General features: G+C 36.2%; 1 protein-coding gene across 1 annotated transcript; it reads right to left on the bottom strand.

Annotated features, from left to right (window-relative positions):
• Nucleotides 1-9240: 9240 nt before the first annotated feature.
• On the bottom strand, nt 9241-25973 carry LOC102130817 (arylacetamide deacetylase). Its single transcript, XM_045386759.3, has 5 exons — nt 25779-25973; nt 22449-22671; nt 17392-17461; nt 12884-13055; nt 9241-10251 (listed from the first exon to the last, which is right to left on the bottom strand). The coding sequence occupies exons 1-5, from the start codon at nt 25914-25916 to the stop codon at nt 9655-9657; spliced, it is 1200 nt and encodes a 399-aa protein (XP_045242694.2). The 5' UTR covers nt 25917-25973; the 3' UTR covers nt 9241-9654.
• Between the last annotated feature and the right edge of the window lie 1396 nt (nt 25974-27369).

Raw genomic sequence — 27369 nt, 5'->3', positions numbered from 1 at the left:
AAGGGAGTTTAACCACCAGAGAGCATAATTCCGGGAACTCTTGAAGATCAGAAGAATATAGCTTCCAGCTTTAGTAATTTAGAGTTAAAAGAACATGAAGTTTCTTTTTGGATGGCATGAACTAGTACTGGTATGCCTGGCTCATCCAGAAGCAGTTAGAACATGTCTCTCCAGGTCTTGGAAGTAGAAGGGACTGCAGGTTTGCTGAGTCATAACACCATATGGCATAATAGTAGGGCTCCTTGAAGAGCGAGTCACCTCGTGAAGACTTTGTGGGAGGTGGAGACCTCTGGAGAATCCGAAGCCTCAGCTTCAAAGGGAAGAATGACATTGTCTCATCAAGAGATAAATGAAGAGTATGTTTGTCTGATAAAGAGTTCAACTGACTGACTTTACTTGTGAAAAAGAGGTCTCACTCAGATACAATATCCAAATGAAGTCAATGGATGTTCACTGAGAGAAAACAGCTCTAGAATGAAACAGCCTTCTTTTGCAGCTATGTAGTCTTTTTCAGCACTTTGAAAGTACTGACAACAGTACCTCTTGTTTTAAAGAAACTGGCAAATGAGTGAGAAGCCTCCTCTCAGCCTCCTCTTGGTTTTTTATAAGAGACTTCAGTTTTAAAGAATCTTGGACTTTCCAAAAAAGGACGATTTTTAATTTTATAAAAATGCTCAAGCCTAGGGAGAGGGAGGAGCTACGAATTTTTGAAATGCCATTGGAAATAATTCCAGCCCTAATTAATCTCTTTTTGGTATCAAGAGAAAGAAATTGTGAATATTCATCCTAAGAGAACAATTTAAAGTACTGGTACCAAGATTAGACCCCATTTAACAATAATATAATATAAAATAAACTTGAAAAGCTCCGGGAAAGCTATGAAAAGTTTATTTTATTTTATTTTATTTTTTAATTTAATTTATTTTCAATCCTGCTCCCCGTGTAAATGAAAAATTTTAAAAGCTAGAAGGCTAGACATAAGTTACGTGAAACAATTAACAAGGTTTGGTGATTTTTTTGGCATTTGGTAACAAACAGCAGCTGTGGTTTTTTTGAGCTAAAATTGTCACCAGCCACAATGGGTGTTTTTCCCACTGCTTCCTTTTGACGGGTTGCTAGGCAGATACTCCTCAGGTCCAGGTTAAAGAGCTCAGAGCACAGAGGAAATCAAAATCTAACTCCTGGATCCTGCTCATCATGCCTCCTCTGGCATCTGGTGAGTTTCTAAACGCCTGAGCACCTTTTTGGTTCACTGGGTATTTGTGCAGCTCAAATTCCCTCCTGATGCTCCCCAACACATACACTTGGGACCAAAGCAACATACCAATTTGCAGTGATTCATTGCAAAGTGTTAAATGCTTTTTCCACGATTGAGGTACATCACAAGTGGTGTTGATTTGTTTCTATGGTAAAGAAACTAAGCATAACGAACTCTTGATTATCCACGTTGCACACTATTAACAACAGAGCTGTGGATCTTTGCGGCAGTCTCAGGAATCTTGAGACTTTCCTGAGGTTATCTAGTTAGTGGTTTTATACTTAATCTAGTATTTCTATGATTCAGATTCCCTTGTTTTCCTGCCACCCTTTCTAAGAAAGCAAAAAGTAGTCTCCAAAATCCTTAAGCAATTGATGGCAAAGCCTTTGAAGCAGGCCCATGGGGGTTGGCTTCCAGCTCTGCCACATGTTAGCCATGGGACCTTGGAAACCCATGTAAATTCAATTTCTTCCTTTTCCTTCTCTGCAAAACACCTATTAATATTGTTGTCAGCCAGGAGCGGTGGCTCACGCCTGTAATCCCAGCACTTTGGGAAGCCGAGGCGGGCGGATCACGAGGTCAAGAGATCGAGACCATCCTGGCTAACACGGTGAAACCCCGTCTCTACTAAAAATACAAAAAATTAGCCGGGCGAGGTGGCGGACGCCTGTAGTCCCAGCTTCTAGGGAGGCTGAGGCAGGAGAATGGCGTAAACCCGGGAGGCGGAGCTTGCAGTGAGCCGAGATCGCGCCACTGCCCTCCAGCCTGGGCGACAGAGTGAGACTCCCTCTCAAAAAAAAAAAAAAAATTAGACGGGTGTGGTGGTGGGCGCCTGTGATCCCAGCTGCTCCAGAAGCAGAGGGAGGAGAATCTCTTGAACCCGGAAGGCAGAGGTTACAGTGATCCGAGATCGTGCCACTGCGCTCCAGCCTGGGCAACAGAGTGGGACTCCATCTCAAAAAAATAAATAAATAAAAAATATATATATACGCAAACACACACACACACATATATTTTATATATATATTATATATAAATATATTAAATATATTAAATATATTTTATATATGTGTGTATATATGTGAAAAACTATATGGATATTTTTATATATACTACATATATTGTCTACCTAATGAAATTGTGAAAACTAAATGAGTGTGTACACACATATTTATATACTCATTTAGTTCTACGATATAGACATATATACATATATGTATGTGTACATCTGTATCTATCTATCTATCTGTCTATCTATCTATCTATCTATCTATCTATGTCTAGGATTTTCTAAGATATATATTTCCTAAAGTAAAGTCTGATGAATATTATTGGTCGATGATAAATATTACTACTGGAAAATTGAATCACTTAAATGGTTTTGGAACTCTGTACATGAAAAGAAATGTTCCTCACTCTCTAAGTCAGAGTTTCTTGATCTTCCTGTACATTGAAATCTTGTGAAGAGCTTCAAAAAAATACCGATGCTTAGGCCATTCCATCAGAGATTGAGACATAATAGTAGCTCAAGGTGTGGCTTCAGCAAATGATGTTTTAAAACTCTCATGTGATAGTAATATGAGACCACTGCCCTATGTCATAAAGGAATGACTTGACTTCACCTTTATATTTGAAGCTCAGGGAAGGAAAAAGGAAGATCCAGAAAGTAACTGCATGAGCCACAGGTCTTTAGGAGACTAGCTGACACTTTCTCACATCTTATTTTTGGCAACGACAGAACCAATTACCCCCTTCTTCTTGAAATTCTTGTGTCCCTACAAATTCCTCAGAGACACTCCCCTAGTTTTTTTTGCAGCTTCTCAAGCCACACAATCACTGCAGGTATAGCCAGGGCCTCATTCTGTTTCCATTTAGTGTCTCTGCAGTCCACCTACCACACTGTTCTCCTAAAGATCACATCATGTACCGCATCAATCAGAGCAACCTTCAGTGTATTTGGCTCCGCAGCCCAGGCTTCTCAGGACCTCACTTCTCCAGCCAGCTTTCCTGCCTTCTACTCTCCAGGAAAGATGTCAAAGAATGAAATGAACTATGTGGTTTACTGCCTCCAGGATCTCCAAAGCATTGTTTCTCCTGTTTCCAATGCTTTCCCACAGCTATCCTCTTCACTGGGGACTCCCGTCTGTTCCTCCAAATTCAGAGCAAGTGTCAAGGTTTTCTTGGCAGTACGCTTCCTTCCTTCTTTCCAGTCTGAAGAACAAAATTCTTATTCAACTGAAGTGGTTAATATATTTATCTTTCTCTGTCACCAGATTGGTTTTATTTCAAATGTTCTTTGTTTGGAATAATCTAAGGGCTTCCTGATGAAGGAAAGTTCTGGGTAGTGGTATCCCGAAATTCATTTGTTAAAAGAACCCTTTGAGATGATTCTTAATACACACTAAACTTGAAGAAATATCAAAATCAAGTCATTCATGTGTGCACATATTGAGAGGAACAATCCTTACACAGAAGCACAAACGCTCAGTTCATCTATAGTAATAAAAGGTGAAATAGACTATAGAGGTGAGGATATTGGTGCTTGGATCGATACAGGGTGAGAACTTGTGGAAATTTTCTTCAATTGTTTCTGTGTCCTTGGTGAAATGGGAAGCACAGTAATCAGTTGAGATAAAAGATGGTGGAGGAGGTGTTGTAGATCTGATGAGAGTTAGGAACAAAAGACTCAAGGGACTAGAAAATTATAGTATGATTGCTAGGCATTATTAAAGGCATAATTGAGGTTTACAGACTTCATTTAATTGGGACATTTCAGCACTTTTTTGCTTTTCTTCAACCATGTGTAGCTGCATAGGTACATGTGAAGAGTAGGCAGTGAGTGAAGGTCTTCAAGGTTGGAGTTCTGATAAACAAGTACATTAGTAGAGATCCAAAGGGGTTGATGGTTGATGGCATATGCAAGGGAGACATTATTCTAATTGACCACAGAACATATTCTGGGTAAGGAAGAGAAAAAATTACATTAGGGCAATGAGGAAGAGTGAAATGTTGGATATAGTCAATGAATTTTAAGTTCCATTATTTCTTAAATGTTATTAAAATTAGAGACCCAACGGGAGTGAACTAGAATGTTTGGTATATTCTAGAGTGGGCACAGTAATTGATCATAACACATTCTAGGATTGACCATGAGAGTCTTTTATCCAAGAAAATAACAAGATTATTGGAGGAGAGAATGCCAAACAGCTGAGATTCTAGGTAGTTCAACAGATTATCTAGATAAATACTGAGATTACCAATGTAATTGTGAGATATTGTCAGTGAGCTAAAAATCTTTTAAGATATGAGAGAGAGTAACACAGGGCTCAGGAGATGACCTCAAAGAGAACTGAGTATTAGTGGTAAGGTCTATTGCAAGCTTTTTCTGTAAAGGGTCAGATAATAAAATTTTAGGCTTTGCCAGTCATATATAGTCTTTGTTTCCTGCTCCCGTTCCTCCCTCCTCCTGCTCTTCTTCCTCCTGCTGCTGCTCCTCCTGTTACTCCTCCTCCACTGCTACCATCACTGCTTCTTATTTTTCTTATTTTTTCCACACTGCTTTATAATGTATAAATCATTTTTATCTTAGAGTTGTACAAAAACAGGCAAGAGGTTGAATTTGGCCTGTAGGCTGTAGGTTGCTAACCCCTGAACAAAACTGGAGGTAGAAGGAATGGTCTTCAAGGAGCAGTAAGTAAGGCAAATCCCCACTTCACTCCTAGCCCTTGTGTCAGGAGTATAGAGAAAGCAGCATCCTCAAGTACTAAATTTCAGTTGTTAGAAGTTGAAGAGGAGGAAAATACAAAATGTTAGAGAATTCCACCCTCCCCAATTTTTTTGCTGATGCTAATAAAGCTAAAGTACACTTACCTGTACCAGTCTGTCTTGTAGACCTATGTCTCAATTTGTTTTGAGAAAAACACCTGAAAGTAGAATTGCCAGATCATTGGAATTTTTGGATTTTCTCCCAAAGTAATCCCCCTGTTTTGAAATCGTATCACTGCCACTCAACTTTACTAAAAATTAAACTAATCTAAAAAGATTATCACCTTTATGAAGATAAAGTTCCAACTTTCAGAATGTTAGTTTCATAGACCTCAGTAGGCTGACACTCTGACCTGCTTCTCCTGTCTGCTTTCTGCCTTTAGGACTTTATGCCTTTGAAAACTGGATCAAATGGTAGTTCAGCTTTTAGTTCTTTTTGTCCTAAAGGCAAAAAGCAGAATATCAAAGTGTCAAAGAAAATACTTGCTTAACGTACAGATATCACAGATAACAGTTAAAAACCCAACTTTCTGACCAAGAAGGTGTTTGCTTATTAGTATCTATGTTAGTGTCACTGCTTTCTACCCTTGAAGAAGGATCAGATAAAACAATAGCACATGCCAGGCATGGATGAGTTCTAGAGATTATTTCAAAGCAGCCAACACATTTTTTATTTGTACATGGTACAGAAACGGTCAATTTGGGACCATAATGCAACTTATGTTTCTATTCATTACCTTTAATATTAACCTACAACTCTCCTTATTTACTCAGAAAATCATTATTCCACAATTGTTTTTTTAACAAATTCCTGCTGTAGATATGTGTGGCACATTCTACTAGTTGCCTATATTATTGCTTTCTTTCCTTTCCTTTCTTTTCTTTTCTTTTCTTTTTTTCTTTTCTTTTCTTTATTTATTTTTTGCCTGTTTTACAGATTAAGTGCTTTTAATTTTTTTTCCAACTTTTATCCCCTGGACTTTTTTTTTCATTTTTCATTATTTTAATAATTTTGGGGCAGCAGGTGGTGTTTGGGTACATGGATAAGTTCTTTAGTGGTAATTTCTGAGATTTTGTTGCACCCATCACCCGAGCAGTATACACTGTCCCAATGTGTAGGGTTTTATCCCTCACCACCCTCTCAACCTTCTCCCCAAGTCCCCAGTGTTCATTATATCATTCTTATGCCTTTGTGTCCTCATAGCTGAGCTCCAACTTATAAGTGAGAACATATAATATTTGGTTTCCCACTGCTGAATTATTTCACTTACAGTGATGGTCTCCAAACCCATCCAGGTTTCTGCAAATTCCATTATTTCATTTCTTTTTATGGCTAGGTAGTATTCCATGGTGGGTGTGTGTGTGTGTGTGTGTGTGTGTGTGTGTACATATATATGTTATTTGTCCACTTGTTGGTTAATGGGCATTTAGGCTGGTTCCATACTTTTGCAATTGCAAATTGTGCTGCTATAAACATGCATGTGCAAAGGTCTTTTTCATATAATGACTTCTTTTCCCTTTGGGAAGATACCCAGTAGCAGGATTACTGGATCAAATAGTAGTTCAGCTTTTAGTTCTTTAAGAAAGTTTCATAGTGTTTTCCATAGTGGTTGTATTACTTTACATTCCCACCAGCAGTGTAAAAGTGTTTTCTTTTACACTTTTGTCCACATTCATGCCAACATCTATTATTTTTTAATTTTTAAATTATGGCCTTCTTGCAGGAGTAAGGTGGTATTGTATTGCCGTTTGATTTGCATTTCTCTGATAATTGGTAACGCTGAGAATTTTTTCATGTTTCTTGGCCATTTGTATATCTTTTTTTGAGAACTGTCTATTCATGGCCTTAGCCCATTTTTTGATTTGATTGTTTTTTTGTTGCTGATTTGTTCCTTGTGGTTCCTTGTGGATTCTGGATATTAGTCCTTTGTTAGATGCATAGATTGCAAAGATTTTCTCCCACTCTGTGGGTTGTCTGTTAAATTTGCTGATTATTTCATTTGCTATGCAGAAGTGTGTTGGTTTAATTAAGTCCCACCTATTTATTTTTGCTTTTTGTTGCATTCGCTTTTGGGTTCTTCATCATGAACACTTTGCCTAAGCCAATAAGTAGAAGAAGTTTTTTCCAATGTTATCTTCTATAATTTTTATGGTTTCAGGTCTTAGATTTAAGTCTTTGATTCATCTTGAGTTGATTTTTGTATAAGATGAGTGATAAGGATCCAGTTTCATTCTTCTCCATGTGACTTGCCAATTATCCCAGCATTATTTGTTGAATAGGTTGTCCTTTCCCTACTTTATGTTTTCATTTGCTTTGTTGGCTGTAAGTATTTGGGTTCATTTCTTGGTTCTCTATTCTGTTCCATTGGTCTACATGCCTGTTTTTATAACATTTTCATGCTGTTTTGGTAACTATAGCCTTGTAGTATAGTTTGAAGTCAGGTTATGTGATGCCTCCAGATTTGTTTTTGTTTTTGCTTTTGTTTTTGTTTCACTTAGTCTTGCTTTGGCTATGTGGGCTCTTTTCTGGTTCCACATGAATTTTATATATTTTTTCTAGTTCTGTGAAGAATAATGATTGTATTTTGATGGGAATTGCATTGATTTTATAGATTGATTTTGGTAGTATGGTCATTTTCACAATACTGATTCTATGTATCCATGAGAATGGGATGTATTTCCATTTGTTTAGGTCATCTATGATTTCTTTCAGTAGTGTTTTGTAGTTTTCCTTGTAGAGATCTTTCACTTACTTAGTTAGGTATATTCCTGAGTATTTAATTTTATTTCATTTTTTGCAACTGTTGTAAAAGGGGTTGAGTTCTTGATTTGATTTTCAGCTTGGTCACTGAGCTGGTATATAGCAGAGCTACTGATTTGTGTAATTTTATTTTGTATCCTGAAACTTTACTGAATTCATTTATCAGACCTATGATCTGATGAGTCTTTAGGGTTTTCTAGGTATAATCATATCACTGGCAAACTGTGACAGTTTGAGTTCCTCTTTACTGATTTGGATGCCCTTTATTTCTTCTTCTTGTCTGATTGCTCTGGCTAGGGTATTGCCTTATTTTTTAAAATAAAAAACTACAATTTGCCCAACTACTAAAATTCTATTTTGCAAAATTCCTTGTGACACTGTCCTAGAAAATGAAATATAAGAAGTCTCTTAGTTGGATGTCCTGAGATTACTACTGCTTTTCTGATAAAATAAAATTACCTCAAATATAGCTCTTCTGCCATATCCCTTCTCTGCCTAGATAGAATATTTAGATGGTACTCAAAAATACAATAATTATAAGTATGCACACAAACAGACACTGAGGATGGTGAGTATATTAGTCTGTTTTCACACTGCTGGTAAAGACATACCCGAGACTGGGAAGCAAAAGGGGTTTAATGGACTTATAGTTTCACATGGTTGGAGAGGCCTCACAATCATGGGGGAAGGCAAGGAGGAGCAAGTTATATCTTACATGGATAGCAGCAAGCAAAGAGAGAGAGAGCTTGTGCAGGGAAACTCTCATTTTTAAAACCATCAGCTCTTGTGAGACTTATTCTCTATCATGAGAACAGCATGAGAAAGAGTCGTCCCCATGATTCAATTACCTCCCACTGGGTTCCTCCCATGACACTTGAGAATTGTGGGAATTACAATTCAAGATGAGATTTGGGTGGGGACACAGTCAAACCATATCAGTGAGTACAAAGATAGAAAAAGCTTTAGTCCCCGATAATGATGTGGAGCTTCTGCACCATCTGAAGACTGCCGTAGTTGGGCTTCTTTATAATTAGAATACACTACATAGTTCATAGTCAATACAAGTAATTCTGCCCAGCATTAAATATATTCCATTTTATTTATTTTTCTCCCTGCAGTATTGGGATGGGATTTTCAGAGATTAAAATTTTCTCTGATTTTTCTATCATTGGCCAGTGACTTCCACATCTGTAGTCTTTGGCTGTTAGGTAAGTTTTCATCCCAAATATTTCTTCTGTCTTTACTAAACTTCAGTTTCTTTACCTTTCCTCAAATAAAAAGCAGCTAATTCCCCAAAGTACCACAGTGAGATATATATATATATATATATATATATATATATATATATATATATATTTTAGCATTGATTAGTTTAACACTTGGTACCTGAATTCTAAAAGTGTTACATAGAGAAATTTACTGTGGTAATAAATTGACATTTCACTGAGACAACTGCTTTTGAAAAGAATTGGCATTTAATTCATATCTGTGATTAGGAATGTTTCAGGTTGTAAATGAACATTGATTAAAATCTGGACATTATTCAGACAGGCAATATTTGCTCACATTTATTCTCCTGCATTGTAAATAGTAGCCAACACACAAAAATAAAGTATACAAGAATGTAATATTTTTAAAAATAAGATTAACAGTGTAAGAAGGAAAATTTCAGAAAAAGCAAATAGACAATGTAGAAAATTGAAATGAAATCCCACAGTAAGAAAAAAAAACAGAAAAGTGACTATTTAAGAATTATGCTACATGTGGAACTTAATTAGACCATTCTAAGAAAGGCCAATTTCTAATGCAAATTTTCTGAGGTTTTGAGATTTACTTTATTTTAAAAAATATGTTATAGCTACATGTTTTACTATAGATTTTCCTTTAGCCACTCAATATACTGATTTATAAGTCTGTGACTAATTTTAAGTTCCAGAATTGAAAATGCTCCATGGAATCCATCCTCAACATGGTTATGAGTAACCTGAACTCCAGCGTTGCGAAGTCGGGTGACATACATGAGTCCATCATCTCTTAAGGGATCATATTGACAGGTGATGACATAGGTCAGGGGTAAACTATGTAATTTTTTGTCATCAGCCAACAAAGGGGCTGCCCTCACATCTAGGAACCCTGGATATTTTTTAGCCAGCTCAGAACTGCCATAATTTGGGTTGTTATAAACATGTCCTTTTATAAACCTCTCAGGGAGCAGGGAACTCCAATTAACAAATTTGAAGAGATGACTTGATTCCACAGGTACATGTTGTCTGGAAAGCATGGCTTTTTCAAGTGATCTATCAGTGGTAAAATATTCACTCCAGAATCTGACCATGAGTGATTTGGATAGAATTAGAAAATTTGAATTTTCTTGATATGATGGTAAATCTACATCAAGAGGCTGAAGGGCAGGATAAATTAAAGCCTGGATCTTGAGTTTGATCTTGACATCTGGGTCATCAAGGAGCTGAGAAACAAGATGATTTGCACAAATCATTTTCATTTAAAACAATAAAGTAGCCCTAATAAGATTATCTATCTATCTATCTTGTCTTTATCTATCTATCTATTCATGATCTCAAAAAGACTTAAGTAATAAATGAAACATACCATCACAACAGACTTTCTAACATTCGAAATGGGTTTCTAGAGCTAGATGTTCATCAATATTTTCAACTTAAGGAAAATCATCTGTCATATATGCTTTATGGATAATACAAAAAGATCTAAGTGATCATTACAAAGTCAATCTCCTATACTTTCTACTAGGAATGATAACCAGAAGAACTGCATAAATATTCTCTTCTATTCATGTAAGAGTATATTAAAATAGGCCTGGTATCGTGGCTCAATCCTGTAATCCCAGCACTTTGGAAGGCTGAAGTGGGTGAATTGCTTGAGGTCAGGAGTTCGAGACCAGCTGGCTAACATGGCAAAAACCTGTCTTGACTAAAAATACAAAAATTAGCCAGGTGTGGTAGCACACACCCGTCATTCAAGCTACTCAGGAGGCTGAGACACAAGAATTGCTTGAACCCGTGAAGTGGAGGTTGCAGTGAGCTGAGAAAACACCACTGTACTCCAGCCTGGGAGACAGAGTGAGACACTGTCTCAAAAAAAATTATTAAAATATACCAGTATATTAATAAGCTTTGCTATGAAGAAGAAGGATCACTTAATAGAGGTTTCTGACATGGCTTTGATGCTAAAGTGACATGTTACTTTAGGAGATTTGGGCAAGACTTCTCTGTGAAATGGTCTATTAACATCATCTTCTATATCAAGTCTATTGTGCTAATATTTGTAATAATCAGTCTGTAAAAAGAGATATACCAATACCAGGTAGGAAAAAAGGAGACTTATAAGAATGAAATATTACAAAATATGTTTTAAATTGTGAAAACATATAGGTTAAAAAATAATTTTATGTTTTCAAAGTGTATAATATAATATAAAAGATGTATAGAACTTCTACATAAAATTACAGATATTATTAGATGTAACCTCAAATATTTTGCAAATTGTGGTATTTATCTACATTTTAACTATAATTATCAAAATAGACCATTTTGGAGACTATTTGTAAAGATTGGTACAAGTTGCCAAGCATTTTTATATAAATTTATTCATATGACCCTCAAACAACTCTTTAAAGTTGAAAGAGTTCATTTTTCTTACAGGAGAGAAAATGAATATTTATTTAAAGAGATTAAGCCAGTATCAATTCTAGAAATTACTGCATCTCCAAGTTTCCTGATGTCCAATCTAATGCTTTTGCTGCTACATTATGAAATTTATCGTAATGATTAGAAATCTACCTGTGAAGTTTCAAATACTTGTTCTGTCTTATGATTGAAACAAAGTGCAATTATAAATCTTTACTTTTGAGAATATTGTTCAACAGATTCTAGCAGTCAAAATGCTTTTAAGTGTGAAAAATTATAAGTAAATGTAATTAACAAAACCAATAACAGCAATGTTTTAAAATTGCTTTAGAACCCTCATTTGTAACTAAAGTCAACTAATAAAATCTAACCTTCTACATACATTCTTAGAGAGAAGATCTTAGGTAGCTCCTTCTCCTGACTGCCACTCCATGGGAAAATAGTCCCTTTCCGACTACTACATGGGAAAAGAGTTTAGATGTTTAAACGATCAATAGCAGTGTTTCTTCATCATAAAAACAAAATCTATTCTACATATAATCTGGGGCAAAAATGCCATTTATTATTATTATATCATCATTAAATGACGATAAAAAGATCTGATTTTACATCTACATACAAAAATCTTTTGAATTCTTCATATTTCTTCTTTGTAAGTAGCATGGGAATCTTTGAATGTGTTGATAATTTTCTAAAAATAGGATTATTGTTATGGTAATAGAGGAATATGCCATCAAAGGTTCTATGAATTCGTCTGAACCTCTAATAGGGTAATAGGATCATTAGTCTCACAATTACATGATCTCATTCACCTACTTAGTATAATATTTTACTGACACATATTATTTTATTTTTTATGCTTTTAAGAGACAGGACCTTACTCTGTCAACCAGGCTGGAGTACAGAGCCGTGATTATAGCTTACTGTAACCTTGAACTCCTGTGCTTAAGAGATCCTTCCGCCTCAGCCTCCTCAGCCTCCCAGGTAGCTAGAACTACAAACTCACACTATTATGCCAGGCTAATTTTTCTTTTCTTATTATTTATTTATTTATTCATTTATTTATTCATTTATTTTTGTAGAGACAGGGTCTCACTGTATTTCCCAGGCTGCTATCAAACTCCTGGTCTCAAGTGATCCTTTTGCCTGGTCTCTCAGAGCGCGCTGGGATTGCACTTCTGAGCTACCACATGCAGGCTATAATTTCAAATTAATGATTTATCCAAAGAGTTAACATTCCCTTAAGAAAGAAAAAAAAATCTATGACAGAAGCAGAGATTGACATTATAATGTTTTAGTCATTTCTTCTCAATATTCTCTTTAATAGTTTCAAAAAATTAATATCTTCTATTTGCATTTATATTTTAATACATGCATTAAATATGTTTATAAGTAGACTATTTTTAAAAAGCATAGAAACTATCAACATCATACCTGTTGAGTCACTGCTGCAGCTAAATTCCCTCCTGCACTATCTCCAGAAATACCGATTCTCTCAGGGTTCACACCGTATTTTGCAAGAACTGTTTTACGTAAGAACCACCTTAAGGCGTTATATACATCTTCAAATTGAATTGGGAAATGATACTTAGGTGCTAATCTGTAGCTGTAGAGAGAAAACATAGTTCACACATTTTTTTGTTTTTATTAGAACGTAATATATTATTGGTGCAAAATAATGGCAAAACCGCAATAACTTTTGCACCAACCTAGTACATGCTGGAAGTGCACATAAGTATATAATTTCTTTAATTTTCAAACTAAACACAGCCACATAATCAGCACTCAGATCATGAAATATAACATTTCCAGCATCCCAGAAACCTTTTGTTTACTCTCTTTAATTCCTAAAGTAACCACTAATTTGACATAACAGCATAAATTAATTTTGCCTAGTTTTTGCCTTTAAATAAATGAAATCATATAGCATATACTATGTATCTGGTTTCAATTGTTCAACATTATGTTTCTGAGCCTCATTCACATTGCTTCTACCTTCCTGTATAGTACTCTATTGTTTGAATATACCACAAATCATTCAGCCATTAACATGTTGACGGGCTAAGTGAAATAAGCCAGTCGTGGAATAACCAATACTGTATGTTTCCACTTATATAAGGTGTCTAAAATAGTCAAATTCATAGAATCAGAGTGAAACTATGGTTGCAAGGGCTGTGGGGAGGAGGAAATGGGGAGTTACTGATCAGCTGGCATAAAGTTTCAGTCAAACAAGTTGAATAAGCTCTACAGATCTGCTGTAGAGTCAAAAATAATGCAAATTTAAAAATTCATTAAGAGGGTAGATCACATATTAAATATTCTTGCAAATAGTTAAACAAACAATAAATACTAAATAAATATTTTTCCAGATTAAAAAAATGTTATGGGGATTTAGACTGCTTGCAGTCTTGGGCACAAACAGTGCTGCTATGAATATTCTAGTACATGTTTTTTTTGTGATCATATGGATGTATTCTTGTTGATATATACCTGTGTTACTGATAGTAACAGAGGTATGCATAAGCTTTACTTAATAATGTCAAAGAGTTTTGCTAAGTAGTTTACCAAGTCATTCTCAAACCAGAGCTTATGGAAATGCTGTTGATTCAAAACCTCATCAACACTTGGTATTTTATGTCTTTCTCATTTTATCTATAATTTTGAGTATATAAAGGTATCGCAATAGTCTTAATTTGTATTTTCCTGATGTATACAGTACATTTTCATATATTGTTTGATGATTTGGATATCCTTTTCTGTAAATTGTCTTTCTGAGTCTTTCCCCTATACTTCTATTAATTGGTAAGTGCTTTTTTTTTTTTTTTTTTTTTTTGAGACGGAGTCTCGCTGTGTCTCCCAGGCTGGAGTGCAGTGGCGTGATCTCGGCTCACTGCAAGCTCTGCCTCCCGGGTTCACGCCATTCTCCCGCCTCAGCCTCCCGAGTAGCTGAGACTACAGGCGCCCGCCACCACGCCCGGCTAGTTTTTTGTATTTTTAGTAGAGACGGGGTTTCACCGTGTTAGCCAGGATAGTCTCGATCTCCTGACCTCGTGATCCACCCGCCTCGGCCTCCCAAAGTGCTGGGATTACAGGCTTGAGCCACCGCGCCCGGCCGGTAAGTGTTTTTATATTTTGGATTTGAAAAAGTATATATGTATTTAAAACTGTTTAACTTACATATATGTCTATACCCACATATATACACACACACAAACTTTAAGATTTCTGCTAATGACAGAGTCTAGCTCTGTCGCCCAGGCTGGAGTCCAGCGGCACGATCTCAGCTCACCGCAACCTCCAACTCCCAGGTTCAAGCAATTCTCCTGCCTCAACCTCCCGAGTAGCTGGTGACCACCACCACACCTGGCTAATTTTTGTATTTTTAGTAGAGATGGAGTTTCACCATGTTGGCCAGGCTGGGCTCGAACTCCTGATCTCGTGATCCACCTGCCTCGGCCTCCCAAAGTGTTGGGATTACAGGCGTGAGCCACTGCACCCGACCTGAATTTTTAACATAACCATTTTACTGAGACATTCATAACCCATGAAATTAACACATTATAAGTATGCAATTCAGTGATTTTCAATATATTCAGAGTTGTGCAATCATTGCCACAATCAATTTTGGGAGATTTTCCTCACGCTGAAAGGAAACCCTATACCCATTAGTAGTCACTTCTCATTTCTCCCCATCCTCCAAACCCAACCATAGGCAACCATTAATCTACATTCTGTCTCTACTCATTTGCCCTATTTTGGACATTTTCTATAAATGGAATCACAAAACTTGCCATTTGTGACTGACTTGTTTCATCTAGCATAATATTTTCAAGATTTGTCCATACTGTAGCAGTCCTTCTATTAACAAACGAATAATTAACTGATAAATGGATTAATAAAATGTGGTATATTTACACAACTGAATATCTGTATAGATATGCCGCATTTGATTTAAATATTTGATTGAATTTTAAATATTCAGTTGTATAGATATACTACATTTTATCCATCTATTTATCAGTTCATGAACATTGGGTTGCTTCCACTTTTAAGGTTTATGAATAATGCTTCTACAAACATACAAGTTTTTATATGGGCATGTTTTCATTTCTCTTGTGTATACACCTAGAAATGGAAATACTGGGTCAATATGGTAACTCTGTTTGACGTTTTAAGGAGCTGTCAAAGTGTTTATTCGCACCAGTAGTATAGAGGATTCTGATTTTTCCATGTCCCCACCAACACTTGTTATTATCTTTTTAAATATATATATTATACCCATCCTAATGGGTGTGAAGTGGTATTTCATTGTGGTTTTGACTTGCGTTTCTCTAATGACTAATGATATTGAGCATCTTTTCATGAGCTTAATGGTCATTTTAATTTAAATACAACCAAAATTATCTATCTTTTAATGTTGGAGTTCTTCATCTTTAATATCAATAAAATGAGAATATTTGAAGGTAAGGCATATATTTCATACATATTTAAAAGTATATTTTATCTTTCAAGTGCATGTGATTTATTAGTCATTTCAATGAATCAAACACAGGTGTAGGTCTTATCCTGTAATTTGACTTGCCATATTTAAGAAAATTCTCTTTAAGAATAAAGTTGGAATGCAAAACACCATAAGCCTGGATTTTCTAACTGCATTTTACAAAATATTATTCTAGCCACTACATTTATGAGTGATCACATACAACCAAATATTGATCAAGATTATGTCCCAACATTATAATAATGATTTAACTTGACAAATGGGGATAAGTATGTTATTTTTTAACTGTTCATTTACTTTCTGAAATTTCAATTTAAATATATACTACTCTGGCATGGGTCTACCCAGCAATCCACCCCTAATTTTACTGTCCCTAAGTGCTCTTTCCATAAGTGGATTATTTAACACAATTTTATATGAACTCATCTATTTTGTTTAATTTGATAATAAATTTTTAATATACTTAGTGCAGTGTATAGCACTTGGTGAGCCTAAACTGTAGGCTATATTTTAAATATTTAAATATTTTAAATATAGGCTATATTTTAAATAATTAAATATTTAAAATATAAAAATTTTAAATAATTAAATATTTAAAATATAAAAATTTTAAATATTTAAAATTATATAGCCTACAGTTTAGGCTCACCAAGTGCTATACACTGGGCTAAGTCTGTTTCAAGGATGTTATCACTTACTCTTCACAATGACCATCTGAGATGGAAATTATTTATGATGCACTTTTATAGATGACCCTGTGACTCCAGGGCACTCATTTTGAAAGACTGTGAATTAAGGATTGAAAGGAAATATCATTCAGGTAATTATGTCCATAAATGATACAGTTTGAATTTATGTGAAAACAATTTGTTTTTTTACTTTTTGTTGTTTCTTTTTGCCTAAATAACACGTGTACACACATATACAGATTTTTTTTTCTCAGCTCTAATCAGGTCAGGCCTAGCACTCACTTGCAATTGCCTACTTAGTGTCATCTGAGAAACATTTATTTTTGGCATAATCATGCATCGGCTGAGAAAGCTGAGAGAATTGACTGAGCGTGGTGGCACACGCCTGTAATCCCAGCACTTTAGGAGGCTGAGGAGGGCAGATAACTTGAGGTCAGGAGCTCGAGACCTGCCTGACCAACATGGTGAAACCCCCATCTCTACTGAAAATACAAAAATTAGCTGGGCGTGGTGATTCGCGCCTGTAATCCCAGCTACTCGGGAGGCTGAGGTTTGAGAATCACTTGAACCCAGGACAGAGGTTGCAGCGAGCTGAGATCCTACCACTGCACTCCAGCCTAGGTGACAGAGTGAGACTGTGACACACACACACACACACACACACACTCACAACAAACAAACAAAAAAAGAAAGCTGAGAGAATCTGGGCATGTCAGGAATCTGGCCAGAAAACCAAACAGCACAGCTCTTACTTGGTTGATATGACGACAGCATCAAGTCGGTCTGCTGTCCATCTTGACAGCAAGTCATAATCATTTATAGCTGAAATAAAAGGATAAAAGCAACATATTAGTAAAATAGACAAACGAAGACAAGGCTGTTTCCTTCACAAAAAAATCCTGCTGCACTTCTTTCACGTTCTGGAAGTTCTGTTTTACCTTAAAACAGGAGAGACAAATTTAACACTGTATTTATAAGAAGCCATCCATCCACGACTCAGTGGAATTCAAGTTTCCCAGCGAACCTCCTAATGCTCTCCCTGCCTTTTATCTTTTGTCTTGCACATTTTGCCATTGATCCTTCTATGTCAGACTCATTCTCTAGATTAACCCAGCTCTGTTACTGGAAGGAGGTAATGATTTGGCTCTGTTTTAGATGATGGGTATACAAAGATAAAAAGACAAGTCGCTAACTTGACCAACATGTTGTCAGATATGTGAGCCAAGGAGATGCAGACAGAATTGTAGCAACATAGAAGGATCACCTAAGTCTGCACGGGACAATAGAAAAGGCACCTGAATATAAGTGGAATAGAACTAGGTCCCCTTAAACAAACACTAGAACTTACTGCTTGCATCTGTACTACTACTTTAAGAATATACTTAGCTGAGGCCTGTCTTTGCCTCTTTTTCTCTTGTCTAAGAGGAAGACGTAATACTCTTTTTTTCCATTTCCAACCTTCCTCTCTATATCCAATTATTTTACTAGTGCTCTAAATTTTCTTCCCTTTCATTTCCTCTGGGATGTGTATCTATCAGTCAACACTCCCAGCCCATTACTTGGCTAACGTATTTCTACTTATTACCTTCATTTATTTCAGTCTACCAACTTGTTTATATTTCTCCTGCACAAAAATAAAAGAAAATGCTCTTACTTAGCTCTCGTTTCAATCTATAATTTTCTTGCTTATTTCACAACTAAGTCCTTTTAAGGCCAGCAATTATTCTTTTTTTTCTTTTTTAGACTTTAAGTTCTAGGGTACATGTGCACAACATGCAGGTTTGTTACATATGTATGCATGTGCCGTGTTGGTGTGCTGCACCCATTAACTCATCATTTACATTAGATATATCTCCTAATGCTATCCCTCCCCCCCTCCCCACAATAGGACCTGGTGTGTGATGTTCCCCTTCCTGTGTCCAAGTGATCTCATTGTTCAATTCCCAGCTATGAGTGAGAACATGCGGTATTTAGTTTTCTGTTCTTGCGATAGTTTGCTGAGAATGATGGTTTCCAGCTTCATCCGTGTCCCTACAAAGGACATGAACTGATCCTTTTTATGGCTGCATAGTACTCCATGGTATATATGTGCCACATTTTCTTAATCCAGTCTGTCACTGACGGACATTTGGGTTGATTCCAAGTCTTTGTTATTGTGAATAGTGCCGCAATAAACATAAGTGTGCATGTGTCTTTATAGCAGCATGACTTATAATCCTTTGGGTATATCCCCAGTAATGGGATGACTGGGTCAAATGGTATTTCTAGTTCTAGATCCTTGAGGAGTCGCCACACTGTTTTCCACAATGGTTGAACTAGTTTACAGTCCCACCAACAGTGTAAAAGTGTCCCTATTTCTCCACATCCTCTCCAGCACCTGTTGTTTCCTGATTTTTTAATGATTGCCATTCTAACTGGTGTGAGATAGTATATCATTGTGGTTTTGATTTGCATTTCTCTGATGGTGAGTGATGATGAGCATCTTTTTCATGTGTCTGTTGGCTGTATGAATGTCTTCTTTTGATAAGTGTCTGTTCATATCCTTTGCCCACTTCTTGATGGGGTTGTTTGTTTTTTTCTTGTAAATTTGATTGAGTTCTTTATAGGTTCTGGATATTAGCCCTTTGTCAGATGAGTTCTGGATATTAGCCCTTTGTCAGATTGCAAAAATTTTCTCCCATTCTGTAGGTTGCCTGTTCACTCTGATGGTAGTTTCTTTTGCTGTGCAGAAGCTCTTTAGTTTAATCAGATCCCATTTCTCAATTTTGGTTTTTGTTGCCATTACTTTTGGTGTTTTAGACATGAAGTCCTTGCCCATGCCTATGTCCTGAATGGTATTGCCTAGGCTTTCTTCTAGGGTTTTTATGGTATTAGGTCTAACATTTAAGTCTCTAATCCATCCTGAATTAATTTTCATATAAGAAGTAAGGAAAGAATCCAATTTCAGCTTTCTACTTATGGGTAGCCAATTTTCCCAGCACCATTTATTAAATAGGGAATCCTTTCCCCATTTCTTGTTTCTCTCAAGTTTGTCGAAGATCAGATGGCTGTAGATGTGTGGAATTATTTCTGAGGGCTCTCTTCTGTTCCATTGGTCTATATCTCTGTTTTGGTACCAGTACCATGCTGTTTTGGTGACTGTAGCCTTGTAGTATAGTTTGAAGTCAGGTAGCGTGATGCCTCCAGCTTTGTTTTTTGACTTAGGATTGTCTTGGAGATGCGGGCTCTTTTTTGGTTCCATATGAACTTTAAAGCAGTTTTTTCCAATTCTGTGAAGAAACTCATTGGTAGCTTGATGGGGATGGCATTGAATCTATAAATTACCTTGGGCAGTATAGCCATTTTCACAATATTGATTCTTCCTGTCCATGAGCATGGTATGTTCTTCCATTTGTTTGTGTCCTCTTTTATTTTACTGAGCAGTGGTTTGTAGTTCTCCTTGAAGAGGTCCTTTACATCCCTTGTAAGTTGGATTCCTAGGTGTTTTATTCTCTTTGAAGCAATTGTGAATGGGAGTTAATTAACGATTTGACTCTCTGTTTGTCTGTTACTGGTGTATAAGAATGCTTGTGATTTTTGCACATTAATTTTGTATCCTGAGACTTTGCTGAAGTTGCTTATCAGTTTAAGGAGATTTTGAGCTGAGACAATGGGATTTTCTAAATATAAAATCATATCATCTGCAAACAGGGACAATTTGACTTCTTCTTTTCTTAATGGAATACCCTTGATTTCTTTCTCTTGCCTGATTGCCCTAGCCAGAACTTCCAACACTATGTTGAATAGGAGTGGTGGGAGAGGGCATCCCTGTCTTGTGCCAGTTTTCAAAGGGAATGTTTCCAGTTTTTGCCCATTCAGTATGATACTGGCTGTGAGTTTGTCATAAATAGCTCTTATTATTTTGCGATATGTTCCATCAATACAAGGCCAGCAATTATTCTTACCATTTTATATTCTTCTGTCTCTCTTTTTGCTTGCTGTGATGTGTTTCTCTGTGAATATCCGTCATGTCAACAAGTCTCTCCTCAACAATATTAACATAAAAAGTTCAACATCCAAGAGACATACTTCCATCCTACTTACTTGACATTTCTACACAATCCAGTACTTTTATTATTTCGTCTTTCTTGAGGTTCTCACCTTCTTTGGCTTTCTTTTCATTTTTGACTTTTTTGACCACCTCAGTGCTTTGCTGTCTGCTTATTCCTTCACCCAACAATTTTGTTTGCATTCCCCAGAAATCTGTTCTCACCCTCCCAGTCAGCCTGTCAGAAACAAGGCACTCATTCAGGTGTCTCTCTCATTTTTTTCTGTCTTTTTTTTCATCTAACTTCCCACATCAATGGACAAATCTGCTTAATTTCAAGCTTGTAACATTTTCTTTTCAGGACTAATTTATTCTTCCTCTCTAGAGTTCAGAGTTCTTAACTTAGTAGGCCCAGTCCAATCTTCACTCCTCCAGTTAATCTATACTGTATTCATTGGAGGTAAACAGATAAATATCAAGAGCCCTAGAGCTCAGGTGGGTTAGGTGATTTTCTCACACAATTGGGACTTTTATCCTAGTGCTTCCACTTCTAAACGTTTTTCTCTTTCTGCTGTAATTCTATACATCAAGAAATATACAACCTTCACACCCAATCTTGGTTACTCTTGCCAAATAAACTAAGTTTAGCCTACAGTTGCCTCTTTCCATAGTTTAAAGGTTTCTCGATACATAGTGAGTTGTAACTTAATTGGATGTGTAATCTACTCTTGTCCCAATCACTGAGTTTCAGCCAAAGGTAACCAACTTGTCAAATCAGTTTCAAATAAGGCAAACGCTGAGCTGTAACCAATCCGCCTATTTCTGTACCTCACTTCTGTTTTCTAAATGTCACTTTCCTTTTTCTATTCGTAACTCTTCTTCAACCATGAGGCAGCGCTGGAGACTCTCTGAACCTATTCTGGTTTGGGACGGTGCCAATTTGTCTAAGGTTTTTCTTCTAACATTCTGGCCTATTATTTCCTACATTTATCACTTTAAAACACACTGCATTTTTTAGTTATTTATCAATTGATTAAAGATTGTCTCCATTAGAATGTAAGCTCCAAGAAGACAGGAAGACAGGAATTATTATTATTATTATTATTATTATTATTATTATTAATTTGAGGCAGAGTCTTGCTCTGTTGCCCAGGCTGGAGTGCAATGGTGCGATCTTGGCTCACTGTGACCTCCACCTCCTGGGTTCAAGAGATTATCCTGCCTCAGCCTCCCAAGTAGCTGGGATAACATGCACCTGCTACCATGCCTGGCTAATTTTTGTATTTTTTTTAGTAGACACGGGGTTTCACCATGTTGGCCAGACTGGTCTCAAACTCCTGATCTCAAGTGATCCACTCGCCTTGGCCTCCCAAAGTACTGGGATTACAGGTGTGAGGAAATTTTGTCTATTCAAAAATATATTCAAAGATCTCAAAATATTACCAGGCATATAGTACACATGAGTAAATGGATGAAAACATTAAATGGTTCTATAACATCAAGTGGAGAATGATAGAAATAACACGGCTTTCTTAGAGTAATTGCAATAAATAGAAAAAAAAAGTGTCTTCTCACCTCTACCTGGGTTGATGAGGAAATGCATATGCGGAAAAGAGTGATATAAAGATTCAAGGAAAAGTAAAACTTTGCCATCAGAACAAAGTACGAGAAGATAAAAGAGGCATTAATGTCCATGCCAAAGGGCATGTATACCTACTGAAGACTTAGTAAAATGTTTGCGAACTACCTCAGTGACAGAGATTTTTCAAAGCATTCACTTACCAGCACTTCCCATGCACCAGCCTCCACCATGGATATAAAACAACCCCCTTCTTAGTACTTCAGACTTTCTCTTTGGCACATATACTCGAACAAGAATGTTGTTGAATTTTGTCTCAGTCACAGTGACATTTTCATCTGAGGTTGGTGGGACTTCATAAAAGCTCCAGACAACCTTCAAAGAATCCATAATGTGGTGAAGTCCCAGCAGCTCCACAAATGTAGCCTAAAAATGAAATTCAAAAACATCTTAAAATTCAAGTATCAAATGGCAAAGAGATCTATGGACTCACAGGTACACATTAATCCTTAATAAACTCAAATGGAATGAACTAAATTTTCATGCATGAATCTTGTTTGGTCCTTTTAAAAGAAACCAGAAATTCGAAGGTGATGCCTAGGGTGGTTCTTAAAAAAGAGGGAGTATACTGTGAAGGAAATAAAAATATTTCATCCCAAAATATATCTCCTTGACATATTGCAAGGTGGCTTTTCAGAAGGGCTGGAAATACAAGAATAGCTGGAAAGCTTTTCTTTTGTGAAGGTGATTTGCATCTGCAGAGAAAATCTGCATTAATGCAGGCTTTCTCTGAGAGCCTTCATTTGTCCAGATTTGGGAAAAATCTACTGAGAATCTGACACCTTTAAAGGTCTGAAAGAAATTTTTACCATCTATTCTCTCTGAGGGCTACTACCTATGAGGATCCATGTACCTAACAAGACCATTTTTACTAACCATGTCTCCTCTTCTCTTCTTCCCATAACCTGTCTTGCCACCATAACATTTTTTGGCCAAGCCATCATTTTTTCTGTAACCTCAAGATAGTTTAAAAATAAAAATAAAAATAAAAATAAAAGGTCACCCATCTGGCCATTTCTTTGAGATTTTATATTTTGTAAGTCTATTAAGTATGCTAAAAAATGTATATGCCTTTTTCTTCTATTAACCAGACCTGTCAGTTGACTTTCAGCAACCTTCAGAGGGCAAAGATGAAGTTTCATATTGACCCCTGCTACTGATTTAGTTCCTATTTCACTAAAATGTGTCAGGTTCTCTACCAAGCTTTAGGGTTTCAGAGATGAACCAGACAAATGCTCTTCTCAAGCATCTCAGAGTTAAGTGTGAAAGACAGATAAATAAATGGTTACCAAACAATGTAAATATATTACAGAGCTCAGTACAAGGTACTTTGGGAGCAAACAGCAGGCAATTACAAAAAGCTACCTGGGAGTAGCAACTGGAAAAGCAATTTTATCTGAGACTTGAAATAAATACCTTTTCCTAAGTCTTTTGCTAACCAAGTAAGAAAAGGAAAAACCCTGGCAGGTCGAGGAACTGGTTTAGTTTAGAAATAGGGAGGTGCAGTGAGGTGTGGCTATGCAGCTGGTTGTACGTGGGAGCTGAGAGTCAGGGTTGGGAGGGAAGGAATGAGTGGGAGAAAAAGGGAGGGCAGCTTGCCTGCCTGCAGCCCATCCTTTCACTGTAGAATGAGTCAGTTCTGAGCACTCTATTGTTGTCATCTCAGTAATATTAACAACTTGCTTATACGGGAGGAAGATAACATTTTCATATCCATGTCAGATAGGAGGAAAGTGAGCCCAGGAAGGTTAAATATGTCGTCTATGCCTACACAGCTAGTAAATGATATTTACCAGGATTCTCAATCTAGTAGTTTGATTCTTGATGTAATGTTCATAATGTAAACATTTAATAAAGGGTATGAACACTCAAAGATTGCCAGACATTTCAGAGAAGCCAGCAAAACTAATCAGGAAAAAAGGGACAAACCAGGAGCATAATTGACCACAAAAAAGCAAGCAAACAAACAAGCAGATAATTCAGGAATAAGAAAAAGCATTAAAACAACCTTTAAAAAGTATATCTACTGAGAGCTCTGAAAATATGTTACTTTCATAAATTGTGAGCAGAATGTAAGTAAATTAATGAATGAATGAATTAAAAGGCTAGCAGATAAGAATATATATATAATTGCTTAAATAAATAAAAAATTAATATAAAGACTCCAAGAAAAAAAATCAAAGACCTCTCACATATTGTAGCACAGACAGCAAATATGAGGAAAAAAAAATGTGTCCCTTTCTTAAAGATCTTTAATAGTTCTGCATCACATACAGAATTAAATCAAAACTTACTACCAGTGCCCACAAAGCACTGTATGATGTGACTTCTAACCTCTCCAAACTAATTGCAACAATTTCCCCATTAAACCCAAATGTTTCATATGATTTCTTGGACTTGTCAATATTCTGTAGCTGGGGTTTTTGTACTTGCTGCTGTCTCTGCTGGAAAACATTTGTCTGAGCACTTAGAACGGTTGGTTTCTTTTCATTCTTCTGGTCTCTAAGTAGATGTTTCCTCTTCAGAATGGCTTTTTCTTGCCATACATACAGTATCCCACTCTTGCCTTCTGCCCAAATTACTCCTTTTTTCCATCTTACCTCCTTCAAGGTACTTCTCATGAATTAAAATCATTTATTCATTTAATTCTAATTTATATTTTTTCTCCACCACTAGAATGTCAACTGTGTGGGGACAGACCACTTGTTTGCCTAATAGGATTTGACAGAGTTGAATTGTTGAATAAATGCATAGTAAAAGATTAATCCAGGAGTTACAACATTCATTTGGTTTAAGTTCTGAAAAGAGATTTTTTTTTTAATGAAGATAATAAAGTAACCAAAGAAGTAATAGTAAAATATCCTCAAGGATCCAGAGAGAGCTACACCTTTTTAGTTTGCCAGCATTCAAGCTGCCCTGGCAAGCAGCCAGTTGCCAGGACACCGAGGTCTCCCTCCCCTTCTCATTTATGCATATTGTGCCTCTCGTGGTTAATCCTAGGCATGTGCCAACCAGCCTGCCTATTGAATCTTTTCTTGAGAACTTATTTACGTGTCCTTAGTCTATATTCTGAATTCTAAAGATAAATGCATAAAAATCTATAACCAACACAGTGCTGCATAATCAGATGATCTCTAATTTGAGTATAAAATTTAGGTAACAAACCATACCTAAGATAATAATTCAAAGGAGAGCCACTATCGTGACATTAAAGCTACCTAAACAAAGTACTTTTTAGTAAAACCTATTCAAATGACTCCTTGCTTGCTGTTCTTGATAGCTTTTTAACATGATTCCAATACGTAAGACAGAAAACAAACGACGTTTCTAAGTAATATATTGTCAGAGGCCACAGCGTTTATTTTAAAAGATGAATAAGTCAAAAAATCAAAAGAATAGAATCTTGAAAAACTTAATTCTCTGGGTCAGTTCGTGGTGTATGCACATCTGAATTCATAAAATTCCAAACTTACCAAATTTTCTACAGTTTTCTGATGCGCGTTTATCCACATCAATCTCCATGGCTCCTCAATGTTATCTGAGAGAGGCGTATAAATATAATATGCTATGAGGATCCCCCCAATCAGAAGGTACAGTGATTTTCTTCCCATGGTGTACGTCCTGCTTCTTGGTCTCTAGAAACACAGAAAGTAAACTTACAGACACATGATGTGTCTGAATAGTGTACTTTAATAAGTAGTGTGCTTCAGCTCCACCCAAAAGCTTTATCTTGCTCTTCTGAATATAGAGTTGCTCACTTAGTTTAAGGGTTGGCATAATAAGGTCAAAATTTTATCTGTTATCCAGATACACTTGTGTTAAGTGCAACTTCAAGGTTTAATGAGTAACAGGAAACTAGGGCAAAGTTTGTCAATGATCATAGTGTTATTTGTATTCCAATAAACAGCATGTATTGAGTAATAACTTGGGAAAAAATTCTTTAACTCTAACAAAATTATCCATAGAAAACATACTGAATTCAGCATCTTTGTTTTAAAATAGCTTATCATGGAAAAAACAAATTATATATATACACACACACATATATATGTACATATACATACATATATATGTATATACACATTATACGTACATATATGTGTATATACATATATACGTAAATATGTATATACATATATACATATACATGTACATATATGTACGTATACATGTATATACATATATACATATATGTATATATATTACAGGCCTGCGCCACCATGCCTGGCTAATTTTTGTATTTTTAGTAGAGACGGGGTTTCACCATGTTAGCCAGGCTGATTTCGAACTCCTGACCTCCAGTGATCTGCTTGCCTCGGCCTCCCAAAGTATTGGGATTATAGGCGTGAGCCACAGCGCCCGGCCAAATATATTCTTAGTGTTGAGAGTGTAGAAAACAAAACAGCTATTATTTCTGCCCTTATAAAATTTAAATTATCTTGTCAGAGACAGAAATATTGGTAATTCAATCTGAAAATTTTTTGAGAGGGAGATTATAAAAATAATAATGATAGTAATGATAATAGTAATAGTGGACATTTATTATTTATTCTGAGATTCAAACCCTATGTTAAGTGATTTGGATATATAATCTGAGTCCAGACACCTATAAGACTAGTACTATTATTTTCTCAAAATGAGTAAAATGAGTTTTTAAAAGTCTAAATCACTTGGCCAAGGTCATTATACTTCAAGTACTAAAGCCAGAAAAAAATCAAGGTAGCTCGGAGAGTACATAGAAAACATTTTCAAACAACTTATTTTTTTCCAAGATCTTGTATATACATATATATATGTTATACAATAAAAATGCACAAAAGAAAAATAATAATTGTAAGGCATAATTGGAAGGACAGCCAAGAAAGAAATGAGGCCAATAGACCCAAGTTCAGGCAAGCTGATTTATTGTCAGTCCTGCCCGGCTACCTCCTGACAAAAGCAGAGGAAGCAGCCCTGCTTACAGGCTATAGCAAGGTTGTACAGGGTGTAGAAACGGGTCAGGGTAAAGGAAAAAGAAAAGGTTGGGGGCGGGGGTCCTTTGTGCCAGGTGTCTGACAGCTTCCT

This window comes from Macaca fascicularis, chromosome 2 (genome assembly GCF_037993035.2).
Source record: "Macaca fascicularis isolate 582-1 chromosome 2, T2T-MFA8v1.1".
NCBI lineage: Eukaryota > Metazoa > Chordata > Mammalia > Primates > Cercopithecidae > Macaca > Macaca fascicularis.
This window is presented reverse-complemented; position numbering and strand designations above follow the sequence as displayed.